Here is a 22,287-nt window from a genome sequence, read left to right on the forward strand (position 1 = left end):
GTTCTTGTCCCATTGGGTATGTCCTTACTCAAGGAATTAGGGATCAGTACCTATCTTCAATATCACCATGATCTTTTAAGTTGTTTGCAGGTTGTTCATGTTATGTGTTTGGCCTTATAACAACATTCATGTCATAACTGGCCTGTGGATGAGTGACATTTCCTGTCACAACTGTAAGTGAGTCAGGACTAAGACATGAGCATTCAAAAGGAGCTCCAAGAATATTTTGTGTGTTTGTTAAGGCAACATTTGTTTAATAGTTTATTTGAGCTATCAGACTGCAAATATGCTCAGTAAAATAGATTTTCTGGGTTAAATGAATATGGGAATGAGTAGAAACTAGAAGATCAAACAGGAGATGGAAATAAAGGCTGAAATAACCAACCAGACACAAAAAGGAAATGAAGGATTCATATCACATTGGCATACAAATGTGGGTAATAAAACCTCATCAGGCAAATTTCTACTGGGATAGTGATTTGAGTAGATATCATTAGCCAGGATGAAGACATAGAAATATAGGAAACACAGCAGGGTTCATCTGAGATTAAAATCTGTGAATTCAAAAGGAACACCCAGAGATGCACCCAAGGAACCTCCTATCATAGGAAGAGAATTAAAGCATCTTCAGAACATCCATAAAAATCTGAACAATTTGTCCATAACAAGTGCTTTCATGAGTTTTGTAGGCTGTGACTTCTTTTTGGCAGCCTATCCTTTCCAGAAGCAGCTCCCCCACAGCTGCATGTTCCACACTGACCCTTCTCTTCTAAGCTGCTGCTCCTTTGCACTCTCCAACTGACTGACTGTGGCTGTCTCCTGTCTGGAAAGTGGCATAAGAGATGCTAATGCTCTATTAGACTGTTTTTTTAGATGGATGCTGGATTGCTCATAGGCTTTCTCCTGCAGGAGTGCCTGCATGGTGAAGACCCACACCATGTTGGGTAGCACCATAGTGGGCAATATTAATAGGTTTGTTTTGTGGCTCATGCTGAGTATACCAAGTTAAAGCAAACATAAAATTCTTCCTAAAAGAAAACTGCATGACAGTGTACCTCTGTGGTTTCAATGAGGTTTGAAGTATCAGAAAAGTTCCAGCTTGTCAGCAACATCTCTGGTGGTGAAAAGCTACAAAGCAGTTACGATTTACTTTTTCAAATGTGATTTCCAATTCAGAATTAGTGCATAGACTTTATGTTCCAGTGTGAGGCCTTTTCAAGATGATGCAGCTTTTTGAACTTTCTAGCTTTGATCATAACAGAACAGTGTTTCATAACACATTCAGGGAACAGTTTTTCCTTTAACTTTGGCTGAGATAGCTTTCTTTGCCACAGTTTCTTCTCTAACAAGATCTCCTTGTTTCTTTGTTTAAAGACAGGGGTCAAGGGGAAGATGAACTGCTGGAAGTGAAAAAGAACAGAGTGAGGGCCTACTTGAGAATTTTCAGCCTTTATGGGTCCCTGGGGCCAAATGCATCCTCCACTATCTTCTTGTATGCAAGTCAGGTTTACAGTCTGGATGGATGGACAACTACATGTGGTTTTAAAAACTAGTTTCATGATGGGTTAGGAGGGTAATGGTAATGAGTCATACTCTGCCTGGAAGTAGGCAACAAGTGGAGTGTTGTAGTGAGTGAATCTGCCCTGTTTGATATCTTCATCAGTGACATGGAAGAGGCAACAGGCTGCACTGTCATCAAGTGTGCAGATGACACTAAACCAGGAGGAGCAGATCGTATATTCCAAGACAGGGCCACTGGAACAAAAACTCAAGGAACAGGCTGACCAGCATATTATTTTATATATACCAAAGGGGCAAAGCAAAGTCCTGCAACTGGGAGTTTCCTTCCAGAAGGATTTTCTTACTCAAGAAAGAACTCATGTTCTTCCCTTCCAACAACACAAGAGTTGTGTTGTTGACAACACTGTAGCCTGACTGTCTGGTGAGCATCTCTGCAGAAAAGGAGCTGGGAGCAAGCTGTACATGAGCCAGAGTGTGGCTTGGCAGCAAAGGAAGCCATCAGCATCCTGCATGAACAGGAGCAAGGCCAACAGGTTGATCACTCCTCCCCCTTTACTTGACTCTAATTAATTCACATTGAGAGCACCCTGAGTTTTGGTTCCCCCAGTACAAGAAAAATATTAATCTGGAGTAATATTGGAGAGCCAAGAAGGTCAGGACTTGGAGCATGTGTTCTGTAAGTAGATGCTGAGGGAACTGTGCTTGTCTAAAGTGGAGAAGGGAAGGCTTAGGAGGGTTAATATAACATAGCAGCAGCTTTCCAGTCCCTCCAGGTTACTGGGCACTGCAGCCAGCTTGTATGTGGTGGTAGGATAAGAAATAACTGACATAAAGTGAAACAAGGGCAGCTCTGACTTGACATAAGAAAAAACTTTCTCACTACAAAAGTCAGGCAGCAGAGCAGACTGCCCAAAGATTGTACAATCTCAATCCTTGGATGTTTTTAAGTCTCAGGTGGATAAAGATCTGAGCAACCTGGTTTGATCTCACAGCTGACACAGCTTTGAGAAAAAAGTTGGACTAGAGAGCTGAGGTTCGTGCCAACTTGAATTATTCTAGAAAGATTTTGTAACAAAGATCAGCTAAAAACTTGTTCAGGTTTGTTCTCAAGGCTTTTCTTAGAGCACTCTTAGCCTAGAATATGCATTCTCTTGTCTCCATACATCTGCACTCATCTCACTGTCCATAGTGTTCATCAGTGTACTTACCATGCTCCCTTGGAGCCTGCTGAGGTGCAGAGACACATAAGCTTTATTTAAATAGGCTCAAGTAACCCATTTGACATATTTATGACATTTATTTATTTAAAATTCTTAGTTATTTGTGCTCAACTTTTTATTCTTATGTTGCTGAAATCATGGCATGTCTTCTAGCTGTTGGAGCAACAATAAATGAGTGCTACTTGTGCAACCACTTGTGTTGACAAATTTACCACTTGGTTGCCAAAAGTTAATGCTCCTTATCTGCAGCTGAACTGAAATTTTGTTTGGCTTTCTTCGAGCAAGTCTAGTGGTAGGGAGATTCTAAAGTAAAATAATTGATCTAGGGTATTTCTCCTTTATCTTACATTATGATTTTAAATGGGAAAATGCCAGTGAGTTCAGTGAACATACAGTGCCAAAAAAAATCAGGAAATGGAAAGTAAAATCTTATTCTCAATGGTCACTTCCCTGGATCAAGTGGTTGGTGTTGAAGAAGCTGTTTAACTTGCCTGTGTCTCCATTTCTCTGTAAATAAATGTTATCTAGAGGATAAATTATGTCATAGAAGTTTGTGTGAACATTACCAATACCATACTTTTGCTCTTGATGCACATGCAAAATGAGTTAGCCCAGCAAGGAGGAAGATGATGTCAAACCAAGGTTAGTTCAAGAAAGTCCATGTACACACTGAGAAGGCAAAATCTAGAAAAAATAAACTGTGGCCATGTCACGAGAAAACGAAAAATGAGAACTGATGGCCTCTGGTGGAACTGCAGTGGTCATCTATATTCAGGCAAACCCAGATCTTAGAACAATGATTAAAAGGCTTGTTATTTCTCTCAGTGCAGTGTGTTTGGATTCATTTCAGATCATCATGCTAAATTCTGTCTCTGATCTGCATGGCTACATTGACAAGAGCCAGCTGACCCGGGAGCTGGGGGGAACCCTGGAGTACGGCCACAGCCAGTGGATCCATCACCGAACAGTGAGTGCTGCTGTTCTCACACACCTGCACCACAACTGTCCCAGGGACAAATGCAGAGCAACCATTAAACAGGCACTTTTCAGTTGCATTACAGCCTATGGATTCTGCTAGGGACTCAGGGAAAGAGCAAATCCATGACTCAGACAGAGAAAGGCAAATTCCCCAAAAGTTTGTAATGGAAGCAGTAATTGTATCTCACTGCATACCTGGCCCTGGGCCTAACAGTGTCGTGGCATTCTTACTCAGCAATGCCTTCTCTTGCCTTTTAAATAATTGATGGGATTCATAGGCCTTCAGCTGCAATTGAAAATAGGCTGTAGCACTTTGCTGACTTTACAAAGGTCAAAAGTAAGGTCAAAAGTCTCAGTCTAATGATTAATTATGTCCATGCTTTTAAGAGAATAAAAATATTTAGGGCACTGTGTTATATTTTTCATTTCTATCCTATACAAGCACTTAGCTGGGTCTTATTTTGGGTAATTGAAGAACAGTTGTTAGGAGGAAGGCAGAAAGACTTTTTTATTCTATTGAGGAAACTTGTACAGGTTTGATTGTTCCCTTTTTCGGCTGGTTGATGCATATCAGTGTCTGCTTCAAAACAATGTAAACCATTCATTATGGTGCCCAGGTAAGATGACAGTTCACAAAAAACAGACTCCAAACTCTGGCACATTAGTAGACAAAATATAATTTCATTCTTCCTAAGCAAAATGGGCTAAACTGGGTCACAATCCTGGAAAAGTAATTAATTCCACAGAGAATTTATACAATGTTTGCATCTCTCTTTGTGGGCCTACTTGTAAGATTGATATATTAGAGCCCACATCCAATGTGAGCCTCAATATTTGCAAAGTTCTGAGCAGCACTGCGTTTGAGTCTGTTGTTGCTGATGGGCAGGGTACAGCTAACTCATAAAAAGAGCTTTTCTGAGGTAATTTACATCAAATCACTTTTATAATTTTCTTGCTATACCTTTTTTGTGCTTTGCTGTCCTTATAAAATTAAATTTTAGTTTCCTTGAGAACCACCAAATATTTCAGGCTTCTGAAACATAGAATCTGAACTATGTCTAACATTGATTTTCTACATTTATAACTGTGTGGACTATAATGAGGTTAGGGTTGAGATGAGTGAATAAGCTCATGTGTCAAACATATCAAAAATATGAAACTGTCCTTGCAGAAACAGGGAGTGTGAAAAAATGAATCACCTGTAAGAGCTTTCAAACAGCAAAAGATTTGAAAATATGAAGGGGCATAAAAAGAGGTATAAGAAGGGTGGTATTATTTATTAATGGCAGGGGTTTACATAAAGCAATAATACATATTTTGGTAAAATACACAAACAAAATGAGCTAAGAATTTAGAGGAGTAGGGCTATGTAATCCCCAGAGATGTTAGTTAAATTTTTTAGAAAAAATTTTACCAAGCACACAGAGACGGGAAAAAAGCCAATCCACAGACGTAACTTAGGTACATGAAACAACTTATTGCTCATATACACAGGAGAGAGTGGAAATGCTATTGAGTGAAACAATGACAAGTTCATGGTGCAGTCAGCCAAGGAATATCTGCTGGATAAAAGGTTGAGAATTGTCATTAGGGAAGTGTCATCTTCCATGGCACCTTGAAACAATCTGACTTCCAGTCTTCCTGAGCTACTATCTTCATGCCCTTTGCTGCTTCTCTCAGTGTTCTCATATCTTGTCCTGCCAGTGATTTTCTTCTGAAAAAGCTTTAAACTCTTGCTAAATGACACAACAACCTCCTCACATCATTCACTGTTGCTGTTCTCCTCTCTTGGCTTCCAGGAGCCTATGGACTTTCTTGCCCACCGAGTGCATTTTTGGCTTTCAGTAAATGGCCTTTGGTCATGGATGGCCATGTCTGTGTTGCAGTCAGAAGTGTGACATTTCAGCCAGTTCTAATCCAGTAGTTTCAGTGCTGAGAACAGCAGCATACAGCTGCAGAGCACTAAGATAGAGCATGTGTGGTCTGTACTACTTGTGTTGAAAGCAGACATGAATTTATGGGGGAAGAGGGAAGAAGGCTGTGAACTCTGCTAGCATTCTTTCATGGGGGGCATGCTTGAGATCACAAATGTGGGCTAATTTCTCTCTATGCCTTTTGAATGATGATCTACCTCCAGTTTGTTTTTCACTGAGCTCACAACATAATTTCATCTGTCATGGCTGCAAACAATGAATTATCATCATTGCTGGAAAAACGAATGCAGTGTGCAACTACTACATAGTGTTTGATTGTGTGTAAGAGCATCCCTAGTGTTTGTTGACGGACTCAAACCTGTGGGGGATTAGATCAAAAAGTACAAATAATAAAGAGCTATACAAAACAACACAGCCACACCCAAACTTGGGCATGATCATGGAAAAACATCCCATGCAGTTACTTTCTACTAGATATAAAGGTTTTAATCATATGTCACAGGTCTGAACATTATATTCTACTCTGAGAGGATGGCATTGTTTTTTTTTAGCTTCCCTCACTTCCTCATTCTGCATTAAAACCACAGATTTCTGACAAGCTTTGTGTTGCTGCACCCAAGTGATAAAGAAACAGCAATGTTCCCATGAATTTACGCATTTTAACTGTATTTGTAGTTACTTGTTCCTGTATTTGGGTGCTAGCATGGACAGATGGGAGGAACTGACTAGAATGCACCTTGTACTGATAGGCAAGATGGAGATGCACATATTCAGAAGTCAGGGGAAGACAGATTACTGCTGAGTGAACAATGGCTGTATAAATATAAAGGCTTTGCCCTATATATTTTAGTAGTGTTCTATACTTAAATAAAGCCTTCATTAAAATTTTAAACATGGCAGAATTTCCCAGCAAGCATGGGCAGAGGATCTGAAGTTCCAAGCTTGTCTTTGAAGCCGATGTCCTCTGTGGTTTCATTATGTCTTCTGAGCTCTGGGAGTTCCCCGTTGGCTCACCAAAGTGACAATACGTGCAGACCTGTAAAAAGGTCATTTGTGACACATGGTTTAATTTGTAACTTTAAGCACATCACCCGAAAAAGGCAACGTGACCAGCTTTAAGGCATGTAATACTTGCAGCACGGTGCGCCTGAAGCACAAAGTGTTGTTAAAGTGCTAAGGGTAAATAACCAATCTGTGACTTTATGCATTTGCTTTTCCAGGCCATTGAAAACTTTGCAATGACAGTAAAAACAACAGCACAGATGCTACAGACCTTTGGAACAGACTTAGCAGAGACTGAACTTCCCAACGATGTGCAGTGCACAGAGGAGCTTCTCTCCTCACACACCGACCACCACAGCAAGCTGAAGGTGATTGTTGCCCCACGATGGCTCCAGCAGTGCAATAGATGAGCTCTGGTCTAACAAAATTTTCTACCATCACTGGCCATTGTCTGGAAACCACTGAGAAGGACAGACATCTGGGTTCAGGAGGTCAATTTGATTCAGCTGTGGAAAAGAACATTTTATGCTTCAGGAATGATAGAATGGGGAAGCGTCACTTCCACTGTGTGAGAGGGAATAATGGGATCACATCTGGAATAGCATGGGCTCCTGATGAAGAGTTCATCATAAAGGATGGACTTACATTGGAGCAGAAACAGAGAATAGTCAGGAATAGACAGAACGATCTAACTAGATGATGACTGTTGTTTTGTAAAAAAAAAAAGTTGGGACTAGTTTAGCTTTGCAGAGTAAGGATCAGAAGTAAATATTACTGCTGTCAGCAAATACCTTACATTAAACACAAGATTAAAAATACTTCTTAAGCTATATTAGCACAAGAACAATTTTTATGGAAGAACTGTGTAGTGAAGTGGGAATTTGTCATCTGACAAGTTAATATTTGAGCCTCTTTGTCTTTTTATTACTTCATGCTGGGAAGACAATTCTGTGGATGACTTCTTATAGCTGAGGTACTATGGCTCAGCATGGCACAATGTTGTTTGAGGAAATTCCATTAAGAAGTGCAATGTCTCAGCCCAGTCTCTCAGCTCACAATCTACAACATGCATTCAATTTGTGGTAGAATAATTTATTCTGCAAGTGGCCTGGTCAGATATGCAATCTACTCAGAAATTACTCTATTCCTTTTCTCAGAAATAGATCTACTATTCAAAGTTAAAAGACTTAGGTCTCCACATTTGCTAGAAAAACATACCACCTTTGGTAAGCATTTATATTTTGTTTCAAGTATTTTGTACCTATGAAAAAATCCTCCTTTATCATCACTCTGTTTTCACCTAAGAGATGTGAGTGTTGTTAGAAGTACATACAATTTGGTTTTTGGCTTGTTTTTTCCCCTCAGGATGAGCTGAAACTAGCAGTGAAGCAGGGGGCCACCTTACTGACATGTATCCGAGAGCCAGTCACCCGAAGTGCCAACAGCAAACTCAGTCCAGATGAACTGGAAAATGTGGCCACAGTGGAAAGGTCAGTGGAACTAAATTACCTTGTGCAACTTGCCAATTTATTCCTAGGAGGTGTAAATGTAATTTAAAGAATTTAAATATGCAGGTTATAAATTACCACGTACTCAGGATTTATGGACAGGTAAGTCAGAGAAGGAAATACCTTAGAGGAAATTACTCAATTAAACTGTCAAGGCAAGTTCAAACAAGTCCTGAATTTTTTGGTGATTTTTGGTCAGATCACTACCTACCTGGCTGAAGATTCAAGGTGGGACTTACTTTCTCCCTGACACATATGTCCTCCAAACTTCTATGCCTGGTTAGAAAGTAGTACCTGAGTCTCTGTGAGATGAGTGGCTGATGTGCTTGTGAATGTCTGTGGAAACACTGGGGGAGGAGCAGATGAAGGTGATACCTGAAACATTCTGTGTGTCACAACTGCAGAGATACACAGAGAGAGAACCCTCTTTTCCTTCCTACAATGCTAGTTATTACCATAAAGCTTTTAGTCACCATGTAGAAGTTTCTGCTGTGCCATGTGATGCAGAGCAAAGAGAAATGCCATGCTAGGGTTTCAGCATGTCTGCATTCACTGGGAACAAAGGTGCTGAAAGTAAAGCTGAGCTGATATTTTTCACTGAATACTTTAAAATCCTTTGAGCAGTCATCACAAAGGAATTTGTGAATTCATGTTGAATTCAACAACTAGCTTTGATTTTAAAAAGGTTTTCCAGGGACAGATTGAAAACAGAAACTTGTTTTTGAGACAAATAGGAGGGAGCTATTGGCATTTGCCCCAGTAACTTGATTATTTCAGCATACACTGATCCCTCATCTGCCCAAAGAATGCCCATCTATTAAAATACAAGATATTCAGAGAACACTTCCTTTTTGTTTTTTTCTACTTGTTTAAAACTATTCTACTCCATAATTAATGGATCATTGAGAAACTCTTGAGGATGACTCACTATCCTGGTGTCAGATATTGTACTGAAGATATGACACCTTGAGATTAATGTCTTTGCAAATAAATGTTTCATCATTTACACAAAGTAAAACAATGTCCATGGGAGTCATTAATCTATTGTTTTTAACAGACTGGGAAGAATGATTCGGCCCTTGCCTACTTCTGATCGGTGAAGAAAGTTAGCAAGTTGTAGAGTTCTGTTTTAATAATTCCATAAAATAATTGCATCATATTCAATCTGCATAAGTTGGGATGGATTATCTTTGAAGCATTGGGTGGAAGTTAGGGAGTGACAGCTGCCCTTGGCTGCCAGCACATGGAACAGCTCAGAGTCCCTCTTGCACACCAGGAGGCAGGACTGTGACTGCCACAGTAGATCCATGTAATTGTCACTCATCTGTCACATTCCCGCCTGTCCTACTGCAAATTCCATTCTCTTTTGCTTGTGGGAGAGCTGACACAGAGCCCTCTTACATAAGTTAGGGCTCCCCACCACCTCCCCGCTCTGCTTTCTGCCATCAATTACTGTAACTTAAAAGAAATGAACTATAGGAAATACATACATTCTGTTCATTATAATTTCTTAACAGGTTGTTGGCTCAGTTGGATGAAACAGAAAAGGCTTTTGATCAATTTTGGACCAAGCATCATCTAAAACTAGAACAGTGCCTGCAGCTTCGACACTTTGAACATGATTTTAGAGAGGTATTTCTTTGTTCATGCTGTCTAGCCTTCTCTGATAAATAAGGTCAAATTCTATCCATACTTAGAGTATACCACCAGTCCAAAAAGGAGGTTGGGAGAGAAGACCTTCATTATGCATTAGGAAATGAATATTCTAAAATTAAAGTCTTGACAGCTTTCAGATGTCTTACAACACTTGAATAAGGCACAGTGAGGAAAGTGCCAGACTGTGAGGCCAAAATGTGGAGCACCAATAACTAAATTTATCTTGATAAATAATTTTGCATTTAGGTGTGAAATTATCAAACATAGATTCTTCTGTGATGGTAAATCACCAATCCCAACACAGTCAAGGGAATACAGTTTAGAAAGCCCAACTGTCAGTCCAGAGACTGGAGTAATACAGATTCTGAAGTAATATAAACTCTGGAGTTACAGGTTGTCAAAACTTTGTGGGCCTAATTAGTGAGAAGCAGGGAAACTCTTTGAAGAATAGTTGGTTGTTAATTTATTCATTGGATTTTCCATTTTGGAGTAAACTCAAAAAATAAACTTGAGATCACAGATGTAGGTGAATGTTTGTTGTAATTTTCATTCTTGTGATGGGGTTTTGGGTGTGTTTATTTTGTTTTGATTTATGTTTTTATTGTTGCTGTTTTTTAGGTAAAATTGACATTGGATAACCTCATGGAAACACAAGCAAGTTTTGCTGACATTGGAGACAGTGTGACTCGAGTTGAGAACCTCCTAAAGGAACAGAAACATCTGGAAGAGAAAGGACAGGTTTGTACTCAATTTAGTATTCTAGCTGCTATAGACATGGTATTCTAGACACTTGTCACTGCCCCATTTTTTTGTCCAGATTTACTCTCTTCTCATGAGTCATAACTTTAAATTGCAAAACAGATCCTAATTTCCAGAAGCCAGGGTTGTTCAGACCCAGTAGTTCCATTTCATTACTTGGAAAACTAGGGGAAAAAGTAGGAAAAAACCTTGAATAATGAATGTCCCCAGTATGTGAGGAGGAAAAAGTGGACTCCATAATCTCAGTGGGCAACCTGTTCCAGTGTTTGGTTACCCTCACAACAAAAAAGTGCTTCCTGGCGTTCAGAGGGACCCTCATGAGTTTCAATGTACTCACTGACGTGGAAGTGGGCCTTCAATGTAAATGTAAAATAATATAAAATAACAGCAGGGGTTACAGAGAAGGATTGTCCTTATTAGGCATGTAATTTAAATTTTGGATTTTTCTTATTAATTGTACAGGAACCTTTGGAGAAAGCCCAGTCTCTCGCTCTCCATGGAGAACAGCTCATCCAAAACAACCATTATGCAGTTGATTCCATTAGACCAAAGTGTGTTGAACTCAGGCGAATTTGTGATGACTTTACCAATGAGACCAAGAAAAAGTATGATATTTTGGGAAAATCCCTTGAGCTGCATAAGCAATTAGATAAGGTGAGTGAATCTTTTCAGATAACAGCTCTGGCAAGGTCCTATTAAAAATTAAGGATTTTATTAGCTCAGGTAATTATGATGAAGATAAAAAGTTGTGTTTGGTTTTTTTCCATTTTATTCAGTAAATATTAATATAAATATTGGAGCTTTGCATTAGTTCAGCAAGTTCAATTCTGTATATGCTGATGGGGTGACTTGTGGGCAGGAACTATGGACAGGCACACTATGAGTAACATTGATCCCCTTTTAATGACATGTTAGGGCTAATCTCTTTTCCATAGAGTAGAAGGAACACCTGACAACTGGGACTGTCAGTGATAAGTTCTTGTTTCCCCACTTTTCTTTAAAGGCAAGCCAATGGTGCGAAGCTGGAATCTACCTCTTAGCTTCCCAAGCTGTGGACAAGTGCCAGTCACAAGAGGGAGCTGAAACTGCACTCGTTGAAATTGAGAAGTTCTTGGTAACAGCTAAGGAACACCAGCTCTCCAACCCGAAGGAGTTCTACAATCAGTTTGACATGATTCTCACCCCTGAAATAAAGGTAAAACCCCTCAGATGTACATGTGCTCACCTAGAAGTTAAAAATTTCCAGTTGCTTTGTCTATGAAAGTGTACTGGGCTATATATTTGAGTCTGGTAAAATATGCCTCTTTCCCTAGTCCAAAAGGGCACAGAGGTCAGTATTTGTGGCAATAAGCTTTACTCATAAGAGTAGTCATGCAACACTTGCGTCATTTTCTTCAGAGCAGTGCTAGAAATACTGCTTGAGTCACCATCACAGGTCAGAGAAACTGTGATCTGGGCAGAATGTGTGGACTGGGCTGCAATAACCTGCAGCACACTGTGATCTCCAGCTCTAGTCTGAGTCTGGGAATACAAGTCCTTTCTTCACTCATTCCAGCACTGACAACCATTTGTTGTTTGCCTTTTCTTTGTCAAGGCCAATGCCCAAAGAATTGTACAAAAACTCGAAGATGTGCAAGAAATGTTTGACAAGAGACAAGTAAGTCTGAAGAAGCTGGCAGCCAAACAGACCCGGCCAGTACAACCTGTTGCTCCACATCCTGAATCTTCGCCAAAGCGAGCATCACCAAAGATTACCAGACCAGCAGCAGTAGGTAGGCCATGAGCAGCTGCTTTCAGACTCACACCAGTGTTTTGTCCACATGGTCATGTTTGATTTTTGTTATCAGAATGAACATTTGAATTTGATGTGCAGTGTCAACCTCGTAGGTCCAGCTAGTAAAAAATGAATATGAAATGTCTCTTATTGCAAACATACAAACAAGAGTGAATCAAAAAAACCCACCAGGTTTCTCTTCCTAGGTCTAATCTACAGAGTACATTTCCATACTGTGTGTCAGTGTGTCTTGTATTGCTAATTCTCAAATACCCACACCAGGGTAGTCAATGCAAGCCTGCAATGTAAGCATCTGAACCTCTTTTATATTCCTTATAATGCAATGTGAATATTTGGCTTTCAAGTGTCATAATTCCTCAAGTTTCAATCAGATACTTGCAAAATTAAGGGTTCATTAGTGAGTGACACTGACTCATTTTCCCCCTCTACATAGATGTTAGTTCACTTTCTACCTTGTCCTCTGCTAACCATAAAAGCTTAGCATTGCTTCTCTTTGGAAATTACTGAAAGTTCCTTATTTGAGGTTAGCATTTGTGTCCAGCCAAGATAACTGGTTTTTTGCAAAAGGAACATGGGTGAAACTAATTTGAAGCAGTGTATCCTGGAGACCAGTCACCTTGTGCTTGGTGGCAGGAAGAGGTTGTCACTTTGGAACTTTTAGGGCTGTTCAAAAGGGGAAGCTTTAGCAAAAAGCCTTAAAAATCCCTCTAATTTGCATGAAGAGCATTCAATAAGCTGCTTTCTCAATAGGAAGATTAGGATGGCCAGTAGCCTGACCATTTTTCTTTCTAGGCATACCAGCAGAAAGTCACACTACTGTCCCTGCTCTCCTCTGCTCCCCAGCATTCTTCTTTTCTTCCAAAGGAAAATCATCTTTTTCCTGTTCCCATGCTGGTTTGACATCTGTACATTTTTTCCCTCAAACCATGGTAGCTGTGTTTTTTATGTACAGATCCTACCTCAACTTCCAGCTTCTATTTTAGTTTGAGGCAAGCTGAGAACACAACTCCTGTGAAGAGGTCCTGCTCTGCCACATCCTCCAGCACTGTGCTCCCCTCTTGCACTGGGGTAGGCAGTCAGTTTGCTGGAGTTGTGATTTGCCTTGAAAACTGAATACAGAGACTGCAAAAGTGTAGTAGTTCTTTTTCCATTGCATGAGTTAGAGAAATGCAGGGAGCTCTGGAGATCACACAGCACAGTCACCTGCTCTAAGCAGCACTAATGTCAGTGTTCATCAGATTGCTCACTATTGAGCATGGCCACTAGTGCTGAAGCAAAGGAAGTTGCAGAAAATGGGGTTATGGGGTCAGTAGGTCAGAGCCAGTTAGTTCCTGTCAGTGGCAGCACAGTTTTAGAATGGCTTTCACCTACTGTGAATCTGCATCTTCAGGCTAAAAGTTCATCTTGCCATTCTGTTTATGCATGCAGTCTCTTGAACTGTTTCTTGAACTTCTTTCTTGTCATTTTTGCACATTTGCAGATTTTTAAATTAAATTATTGATACAGATAGAACCTTATAGAACAGTCACTGGTTTATGAGAGTGCTCTAAGTTTTGATTCTTGTTCATACAGCCCATCCCACATACCATCAGCTCTTTCATAGAAAGTCATGAGATGCTCCCTTGCTCTGTCCCTTGAATTGCAGTTCACGGTTATACAACCCAATATAGGATAAGTGTGTGACAAGGCTTAGCCTTTAATGTCCTGCTGTAAAATAATAGGTAGTTGAAATTTATTTTAAAATGCTACTCTGGCTGTAAGGAAGTGCAAAGTGTAACCCAGTTCTGTTCAGACATTGATAAGCAGACTCTGCCATTTCATTCAGATTCTTGAGTGACTGACCAAGAGTACCTCTGTGCAAAGACACAGAACTGCCTGAGTATCTACAGCTCATCCAGGGACTCACAGTCAATGACTTTAACAGCTATGAATAGTGCATATATATTCACATATTCTTTATTAATCACTTTGGTGTTATCCAGTTGTCTGCTACAAAGAATCATACTTTGAAATTCCTGAGTGCCCTTTCCCTCAGAATGCTAAAGCACTTGACAAGCACTGGTCAGTATTTCAACCTCTTTTTTTCAGAAAGAAAACTGAAGCAGAGATAAACCAAGGAATTCACCAAGGTGTTTCACAGTCTGACTCTGAAATGTGTCTGAGAATAGAAACAGGAACACTGAGTCCTATTCCAAGCCTGAAAATGAGGCTGTGAAATTCTGCTCTTCTTGAAGCTACCGTCTTTTGGACTTTCCTCTGTGTCCTTTCTTCACATTCATGGCATCAATGCACAATCAGCATTTACTTATGGGGAGAATTTATTGAGCAACATCTTGGAAACCTGAGAGAGGCTTAGAGCACCTTCTTGAAACAGGTTTTTTAACTCATTCATCATTTGTTACCCAGGACATACCTGAATATTTCTAAAAGCTTGCAAAATAGAATATGACAACAGGAAAATACCATGTTCTTAGACTGTGTAAATAAAAAGGCAAGCAAAGGCAATAAAATGTGGTAAACAGAATCAGAAGACCAGAAAGAAAGGCTTTTGTCCCCAGGCAGCAGAGTAACAATACCATGGCAGAACTGGGGTGGTTGGTCTGTGAAAGGAAAAGAAGTTACATTTGTTCCAGAATAGATTTTGTTTTGTTCTTCCTTGCTGACTCTCCATTTTCCTAACAGGGAGCAGTTGGGAAAATTCAGTCCAATTCAGAGTGCTAATGGAAAAATCTTCACAGGTATAAAGGCTCAGACATTAAATACTCCATTATTGTAACTGTCAGACTCTCCATTTTACATGGGCAAATACATCGGCAGAGATGGAGTTTCTGCACACAGGCATAGCTGATACCATGTCTGAGAGAAAGGGCAGATTTCTCTCAGGTTTCTCTCAGGACTGTCATAGTTTCATGTGCATGTCCTTGTGGTTTCTGGTGATTCTCAGCAATCTTTTAGCTCAGTGAAGATCCAGAATGGCAGCTCAGAGTTGACTCTCCTTCAGTTTGTGAGAATTTGATTAAATATTATTCACAGATCAACCCTGAAAAGGCAGAAAACTCTGTTGACCTTTTTATAAGAGCCTTTAAAATATTTATGTAGTATATATGACACTTTATTTTAAGGAGAACTCCATTTTCTCCCAGTGGAAGCTGCTTGAATTCTAATAGCTAAATTTGTCCCAATGTCTGTTGGGAGGAAAGAAGTGGCACTTGCTATGGAAATATTTTTGCTCTGATTCACTTTTGAGGGCATAATTTTTGATGATTTGACTACACATTTGTTATCTGCATTTCTGTGGAAAACTCTTTAGCATGGAATGAATTGGAATTGGTCCACAGAGTCAAACCACACAGTCTGTCAGACACAATGAGATGAACTACAGAACTGTAAAGGATAATGCAAGCAATTAGAAATTACTGCAGTTAGCATTTATCTATTTTAATGTGCTTGTAATTCTCCCAGACTCTTACTTTTTGAAATCATACTTTCCCAAAGACTATTCCCTTCAACCTCACATATTCTTGGAAAATTTCAGTGAAAGGTGATTTGGCCATCTCAATGACCATGGTTAGGAAAAATGTCTTGCTTTAGTTACCTTTCTCACAAGAGCTGGAAAATGGCAGGACAAAGTGCTATAAAATGTTCACCTGGAAGTTCTTTGTGGGCAACATAAATGTGAAATACAGGAGCAGAAATGTCAAAATTTCTGTGAGCTTGTTAAACAAATAACATGTTTAACAGCACATTGCACATACAAAATCCATGACTCACCATACAAGCATCTTAAAAGGCCAACTTGGAACACAAGATTCATAAAGGGGAACACAGCTGGAACCTTTTCAGTTCTTCAAATAATAAAATTTAAGCTGGTTCTATCTCAGTTAAATGTATACAACTGCTCATTGGATCCAGTCCAGCATTCCTCACAGTCATTTGTGTGTAACACTCACTAACTAATAACATCTGGACAGAGGATAAAGAAAGAATTTCTTGCAAGAGTCTGGGGATGTGTGCAGGGGAAGTGAGGCTGTGGAGAGATTAGCTGACTCAGAAGAGATGGTGTGTGTGACTCATGAATGGTTTGAGAAACCACTAGTTTTTCTAGTTCAGTATATTTTTCTATAAATAAAGTTGAAAAAAGAGAGGATACTTTCAGTTGTGTGAGTGTGGGATTGCTATTACACTTGGGTCAGAGGAAACCAAGTAGTGTATCCTTGTAGAAGAATATTCCACATGCAGGAAGCTTGTTCTGTGCTTCTTATATCAGCAGATTTTCAGGGCACTTGACAGAAATTTTGCCAGAGAGAAGAAGTCTAAATTATATTGCCTAAGAATGGCAAAGTCTTTCTGCCCTAAGCCATTAAGTGACAAACCATAGCAGCTCTGGTGTTTCTTTAGCTGCCTAAACATTGTTTTGCCATCACCAGTATTCAAAACAACAATGAAGCCATTAATTATCTTCAAATTTGTATTCCTGTTGGACAGCATGAACAGCAAGTCAAAAGAATTCAGTTCTGCTGTAGGTGATTAGTGAGAATGCACAAATCCATACAGAAAACAAACGGGAAAATGTGATGGGGGAATTCCCCCCACACCTGAATGTGAAGTGTGGTACTTACTTGAGGGGGGTTTGGAATATCTTGCAGGTGCAGAGTATGCATCGTTACCTTTGGCTATGGCCTGTGTCTCTTGCTAGCTAATGAGTTATTCTAGCAAGAGCTAGCTTAGGCCACTTACCAACTAATCCAAGTGTCTCTGAGCACCTGGGAGCTGCCCACAGTTCTGTCTGTCCCTCAGTCTGTCCCTCAGTGGGGGATGTAGTCCCCCTGTAAGATATCAGCACCTGAGAGGTGGTGCCTGTGTCCTGCCACAGAGGAGCAGGGGGGCGAATGGGTGAAACCACAGCTTTTTCTCACAAGTGGCATGAATTTTCCTCACTGAATTTATTTCAGTCTTAGAGGGGTGGAGAGACTGCAAGGCAAAACAGGGCACATGAGTTTCTGTCATTTTCTAACAGCCTTAGGGACAGTACAGCCCACTTTACCATTTGCTGTAGGCTAAATATACAACAGTAATTCCATACTTGTTATACAACTTGCTCATAAAAAAACAGTAAATTTTACTAAAGCCCCATCGGAAAAGTGTAGTGGTTCTCCAAGTGAATGCAAGTGACAGACCCAAACTCTGTTTTACAATGCCCTTTGACAATATTTACTTTAAAAGCAGCATCAAGCAATTTAAAATATTAATGAATTCAAAATGAAATCATCATTATGTATCATCCAGGAGACTCGTGTGAAACAATAGGATGAAAACAACCCTGAAACCATGCAGACATTAGATAATTTCCAGTTCTCTGTTCCTGTGCCTTTATTCTTTCAGTAGGCAGTTCAGCATTGTAATTTTCAGCTTCTTCAGCAAGACAACACTGTACTGACCTTGAAACAGCCAACTCTACTGAATTCTATAAGGGAGTTTCCCTTATATTTCCAGTTCCACAGTAATTAGTACCATAATAATTGGCAGGTATTTGGGCTGGTTTTTTCTGTACTCCTTCAGCAACTACTTAAATGCAGTGACATGTAGCAGTTTCTGAATAAGGGCCAATCAATAACTGAAAAATTCTCCAGAGCATAACTAAAGCAGCTTGTTTCCTATTTTCAGTTCATTTCTGGGTCTAATTGGAAAGGGAAGTTCACTGTGTCAATATGAATCAAATTAATCTCTGAAACACACTCAGTTGAATTTGACTGCTTTCTTATGTTGTACCTGTCTCCTTTTCTGAAAAATGTCACACTGAAGAAGCCAAGACTCAGAATGTGAACTGATCTGAGAAATTGGCTGCTGGATCAAGGAGCACGTGCAGTTTGGCTTCTTGTGAATATGCCATCTTTCATTTAAACTGTACTGTGCTCTCTTTCCTGGATCACCTGGAGCTGTCTGAGCTTTCAAGTTGTGATCCAGACATCGAAGTTGTAACTGTTTTTCACTTTTTCTGTTGATTGCTTTCAGCAAAGGTTTTCATACCAGTATCAATCATCCCTTCAAGTTACAAAATGTTCTGATTAATGAATAAGCCAAACAACTTGGTATTGCTGACTATGCTCTTCTAAGCTAAAGTCCTCATGTTTTCTGAAGTTATTTCTGTTGCTTCCCTTAATTTCCATGACATATCCATAAAAATTGTGAATTAGATTGTAGAACAATCCGAGGGACTGAATTCAGTTTTAGAGAGGGCAACTAGACATTGGAAGCATATCTAGGGTATTCAGGTGTGGGTAATATTATGAAACAATATCTTGGTGGCCAATTCTATGCTGATTTTTCAAGGTATAAGTAGAATATAGCTGGGAGAAGCTCCAGGAGATAATAGTTTTTAGTGTAATAGGTCTGAGAACAGCCTGTTATGTCATGATCGTGGTAGGTGACACTTTATAGCTAAATAGACTCTCCAGGCCGCATCAATACAGAAAAGGGTGAATTTCCTGATGCTTATAGACACTTTACTCAGAGATTCATATGAAAACACTAAAAGGGCCCATTTGAAAACTTACCAAATATTCTGGTTTTGCCAACAGTAGCAGTCACCCTCCCTGCTGATTAGAAAGGCATGAAGAAGTTTGACAATCAGGATCAATAGCTTCCATGTGCTGCATCTTGCATCTTTTTGTTCCCTTGGTTCCCAAATGTCAGTACACCACTTTTTGGGTGAAATAAAAATACCTTTAAGAGAACAAATACTACTTCAGGGAAAGCTTGCTTGGGGATAGGAAAAAGCTATTTGTTGAAAGTAGTGCTCAAAATCAAAACAAATCCCCTGCTGTATATTCTGAGTGATGGGAGAGCCAAAAAGAGACATTTGCATTTCAGCTCAGTCCTGGGAACCACAAGAATTCTCTACCAGTCAATTATAGCTGCTGGTGACTGCCAGATTTCACTGTTCTATTGAGGAAGCTTTCTAGTATGGAGTCATTGTGAGGAGGTAACAGGCATGATATGGGCATTGCAAAGTCCTTATGCATTCAGCATCGGATAAATCCAAGAAGATTTAGGGAAGAGTTGGAGACAATTGCTTTAATTAATTCTCTTCCCAGCTGTGTGATAAGGCTTTTGAAAAGATACAGGGTAGAAGAACTGTCAGCTTCCATTATTACCACCTGTAAAACTGATATGTTGTCTTTTTAACTCAATATAATTTGAGGTGCTTCTATGTGCTTCTTTTTGCCTTTTTAAAAACTACTTTAAAAGAAGAATATAATGACAAGGGCATTTGAAATTTTGTCAAGGTGTTTCTTTTTAAAAAGTATTCAGACCTCTCCTATATCAAACCTTTGATACTAGGTCTTCCTCATTCAAAAATGTCTGCATCTTTTTTACTGTATCCCTTAGCTTCTCCCAAAGAAGAAAAAGTTAATGACTATCAAGACTCTCAACACTTCAAAACATTAAACTTGGTGAAACCCTCTTAAACAAAATGTTGCCAGATGCATTTGAAAACACCAGCTTTTATTCTTAGAAAAAAAGCTTGTTCAATTATAAAGTTTTGCCAGAATAAAAAAGAAAAGGACTTAACCTCAATTTTGTTCTTTGTTGTCTGACCCAGATTCTTTCAGCATTTCATCTGGCTTTCATGTTTTCACCCATGACATGAATGGCTGCCCATATCAATTCAGCAATGAAGGGAGAGTGTTGTTTGCCTTGTACTTACATGTGCTATGAACTCATTACCAATCTACAACAAAGATAAAGCTGTAATAGATATTATTTTCTACTCAAGCCAAATGTATTATTCCCCATCTCATCGTTTATTCCAACTCTTTGCTTTGGACAGCAGGCTCAGCACAAGTGGTTTCGTTGTTAAGGATGACTGTCCAGTAACCTCAGCTGGGCCACCAAACCTGACACAACAGGGCACATTCTGAAATAATATCTTCAGATTTTGTCCTTACACACATATCATTGTGCCTTGCTGAACCCCTGCAATTTCTCTTTTCAGAGTTGTTCATGTAATGAAACCTTACAGGGAACAATCCTTTAATCAAACACCAATCAGCAAACCATTACCAGAAACAAAATTTCCTGGGAACCCACACAAGCAACACCATGCAAGTGACAATTACCCAAGTTGGTGCAGCTGGCTGACATTTACCTGTGCTGTCCCAGAGATGGTTTTCCCAGGGGAAGCCAAACCAAAGCAATCCTTTCAGTGTGGAGCTGAAAACGCCAGTTTAAGACACAGTGCAGCACTGAACAAGGGAACCCATCCCTTGTTCCACCCAGTCCATCACTGCCCCAGCACAGCTCAGTTCTCTAAGTCAAGTCTCATTTACCACTTTGTTAATTGCTTTTATTAGGAAGAAGAATTTTTGTTTTTAGCACATTTTCTAATGTTACTTTCTTTTTTAACTCTTTCAGCTACCAACAGGAGGTCTACAGAAATTTCCTGCCCTCCAAAGACTGTTTCTGAAGTAGAGTTATCAAAAAAGAAAAGCATTAAGAAGACAAAAGGTGGAATTAAGGTAGGATTACTTGTAATTTGGGGACATCCCATATTGCAAGAGAACTCAAAAACCTCATAAATATAGATTTACATATCTATACTTAGAATTTTTTTTAAAATGGAGCATTTCTAAGTTAACTCTCTGATAAGGACAAGCTATTTTAACCCAACTGTCTGTTATCCACAACCCTGATTTGTTCATTTCATCTTTATTCATCCAAAGCTGAAAGCAAAAATTAAATGCAATCCATTCTCTGAAATGGCCAGCACAGCCCATACCTTCAGCAATAAGCACAGAGTAAAACACTGTTATGAGCAGGAACATCCAGGTGGGTCTCCTCTTTGCCTAAACTGACAGAAGGTGACTGCAGAATTAGTTTTACTCTCATCAGTAATGCAGGTAATCAGTTGCATTTCTCCCACGTAGTTAGGTGTATGCAGCAGCATGGTATAGGCTTTATAAAACATCCATTCATTAATTTTTAAATCCACTTTCCAATACTACACTGCAAATTCTGCCCCCTCCCTTTCCTCCCCATTGTTCTGGTAATAGTTCATATGAGGACAGTTCATTACTGGATTCCATCATTATCATCAACCAGCTAAATAATTTAGCAATATAGAATGCAAGAATCAGCCCTTAGAAATGAAAGTGCTCGGGAAGTTGGATTCTGCTGGGATTTAGGTATTAGCCTGGATTAACAGCAAACTCAGCAGATGGGTTGTTTAACTGAATTTGAAGAGATTGGCTGTTGAGTAAGTGCAAGTAGTGCTTGGTGCTCTTAAAGCTGCAGGCAAAAGGAGGAAAAGCCTGCTGAAAACTTGCCTGGAGAGCACTTGAAATGATCCAACTCTGCAAGATTGGACAAGAGAGTATATGAGTGTTCATCAAAACAAACACTGGAGCTGTGCAAAAGCTCTGTTTCAGCCTGGGCACGGGTTCTGCACAGGGGCCTGTGCTCAGCACTGCCTCACCCAGCACTGCTGCTGGGACACAGACACTTCGCAGAGGCACACGGAGGATTCCCAGATTCCTCCACAGGACATTCTACAAAGAACTCTGGAAATGTGAAGTCTTTGGGTTGGCTTCAGACAGGAAATGAAAAAATAGTATTCCAGAGTCTAAAGAACAGATTATTATGCCTGTAATTATCTACACAAGGAGGTAATTCCCCTTCTGTGGTGCAAGAATATAATGACTTTGCCTGGAGTAAGGAATGCCTACACACCAGCACTGAGCAAGGATGGAGATTATAAATAGGAGATATTTCTGCACATCTAGAATTCAATTATTTGAACTTGTCTAGTGACTTTCTAGGTTAGGTAGGACCTGATTTTTATTCTTTCAAAGAGTTAAAGTTCTCTAAATGAAAGCATCAGTAATTATTTTCAGTTTTAACATGTCCTTCTCATT

At 39.6% G+C, this 22,287-nt stretch overlaps 1 protein-coding gene across 5 annotated transcripts in view; it reads left to right on the plus strand.

Annotated features, from left to right (window-relative positions):
- Nucleotides 1–22,287, plus strand: part of MCF2L2 (MCF.2 cell line derived transforming sequence-like 2) — a 156,897-nt gene that overhangs the window by 55,083 nt on the left and 79,527 nt on the right. For all 5 annotated transcript variants that reach the window (XM_021543705.3, XM_021543715.3, XM_021543689.3 and 2 more), the window contains exons 6-14: nucleotides 3,592–3,708; nucleotides 6,874–7,023; nucleotides 8,021–8,145; nucleotides 9,681–9,795; nucleotides 10,438–10,557; nucleotides 11,041–11,232; nucleotides 11,582–11,773; nucleotides 12,173–12,350; nucleotides 20,789–20,892. In XM_021543705.3, the coding sequence (XP_021399380.2) occupies nucleotides 3,592–3,708; nucleotides 6,874–7,023; nucleotides 8,021–8,145; nucleotides 9,681–9,795; nucleotides 10,438–10,557; nucleotides 11,041–11,232; nucleotides 11,582–11,773; nucleotides 12,173–12,350; nucleotides 20,789–20,892 (1,293 nt within the window). The remainder of the gene's footprint in view (nucleotides 1–3,591; nucleotides 3,709–6,873; nucleotides 7,024–8,020; nucleotides 8,146–9,680; nucleotides 9,796–10,437; nucleotides 10,558–11,040; nucleotides 11,233–11,581; nucleotides 11,774–12,172; nucleotides 12,351–20,788; nucleotides 20,893–22,287) is intronic.

Source organism: Lonchura striata, chromosome 10 (genome assembly GCF_046129695.1).
Source record: "Lonchura striata isolate bLonStr1 chromosome 10, bLonStr1.mat, whole genome shotgun sequence".
Taxonomy (NCBI): Eukaryota; Metazoa; Chordata; class Aves; order Passeriformes; family Estrildidae; genus Lonchura; species Lonchura striata.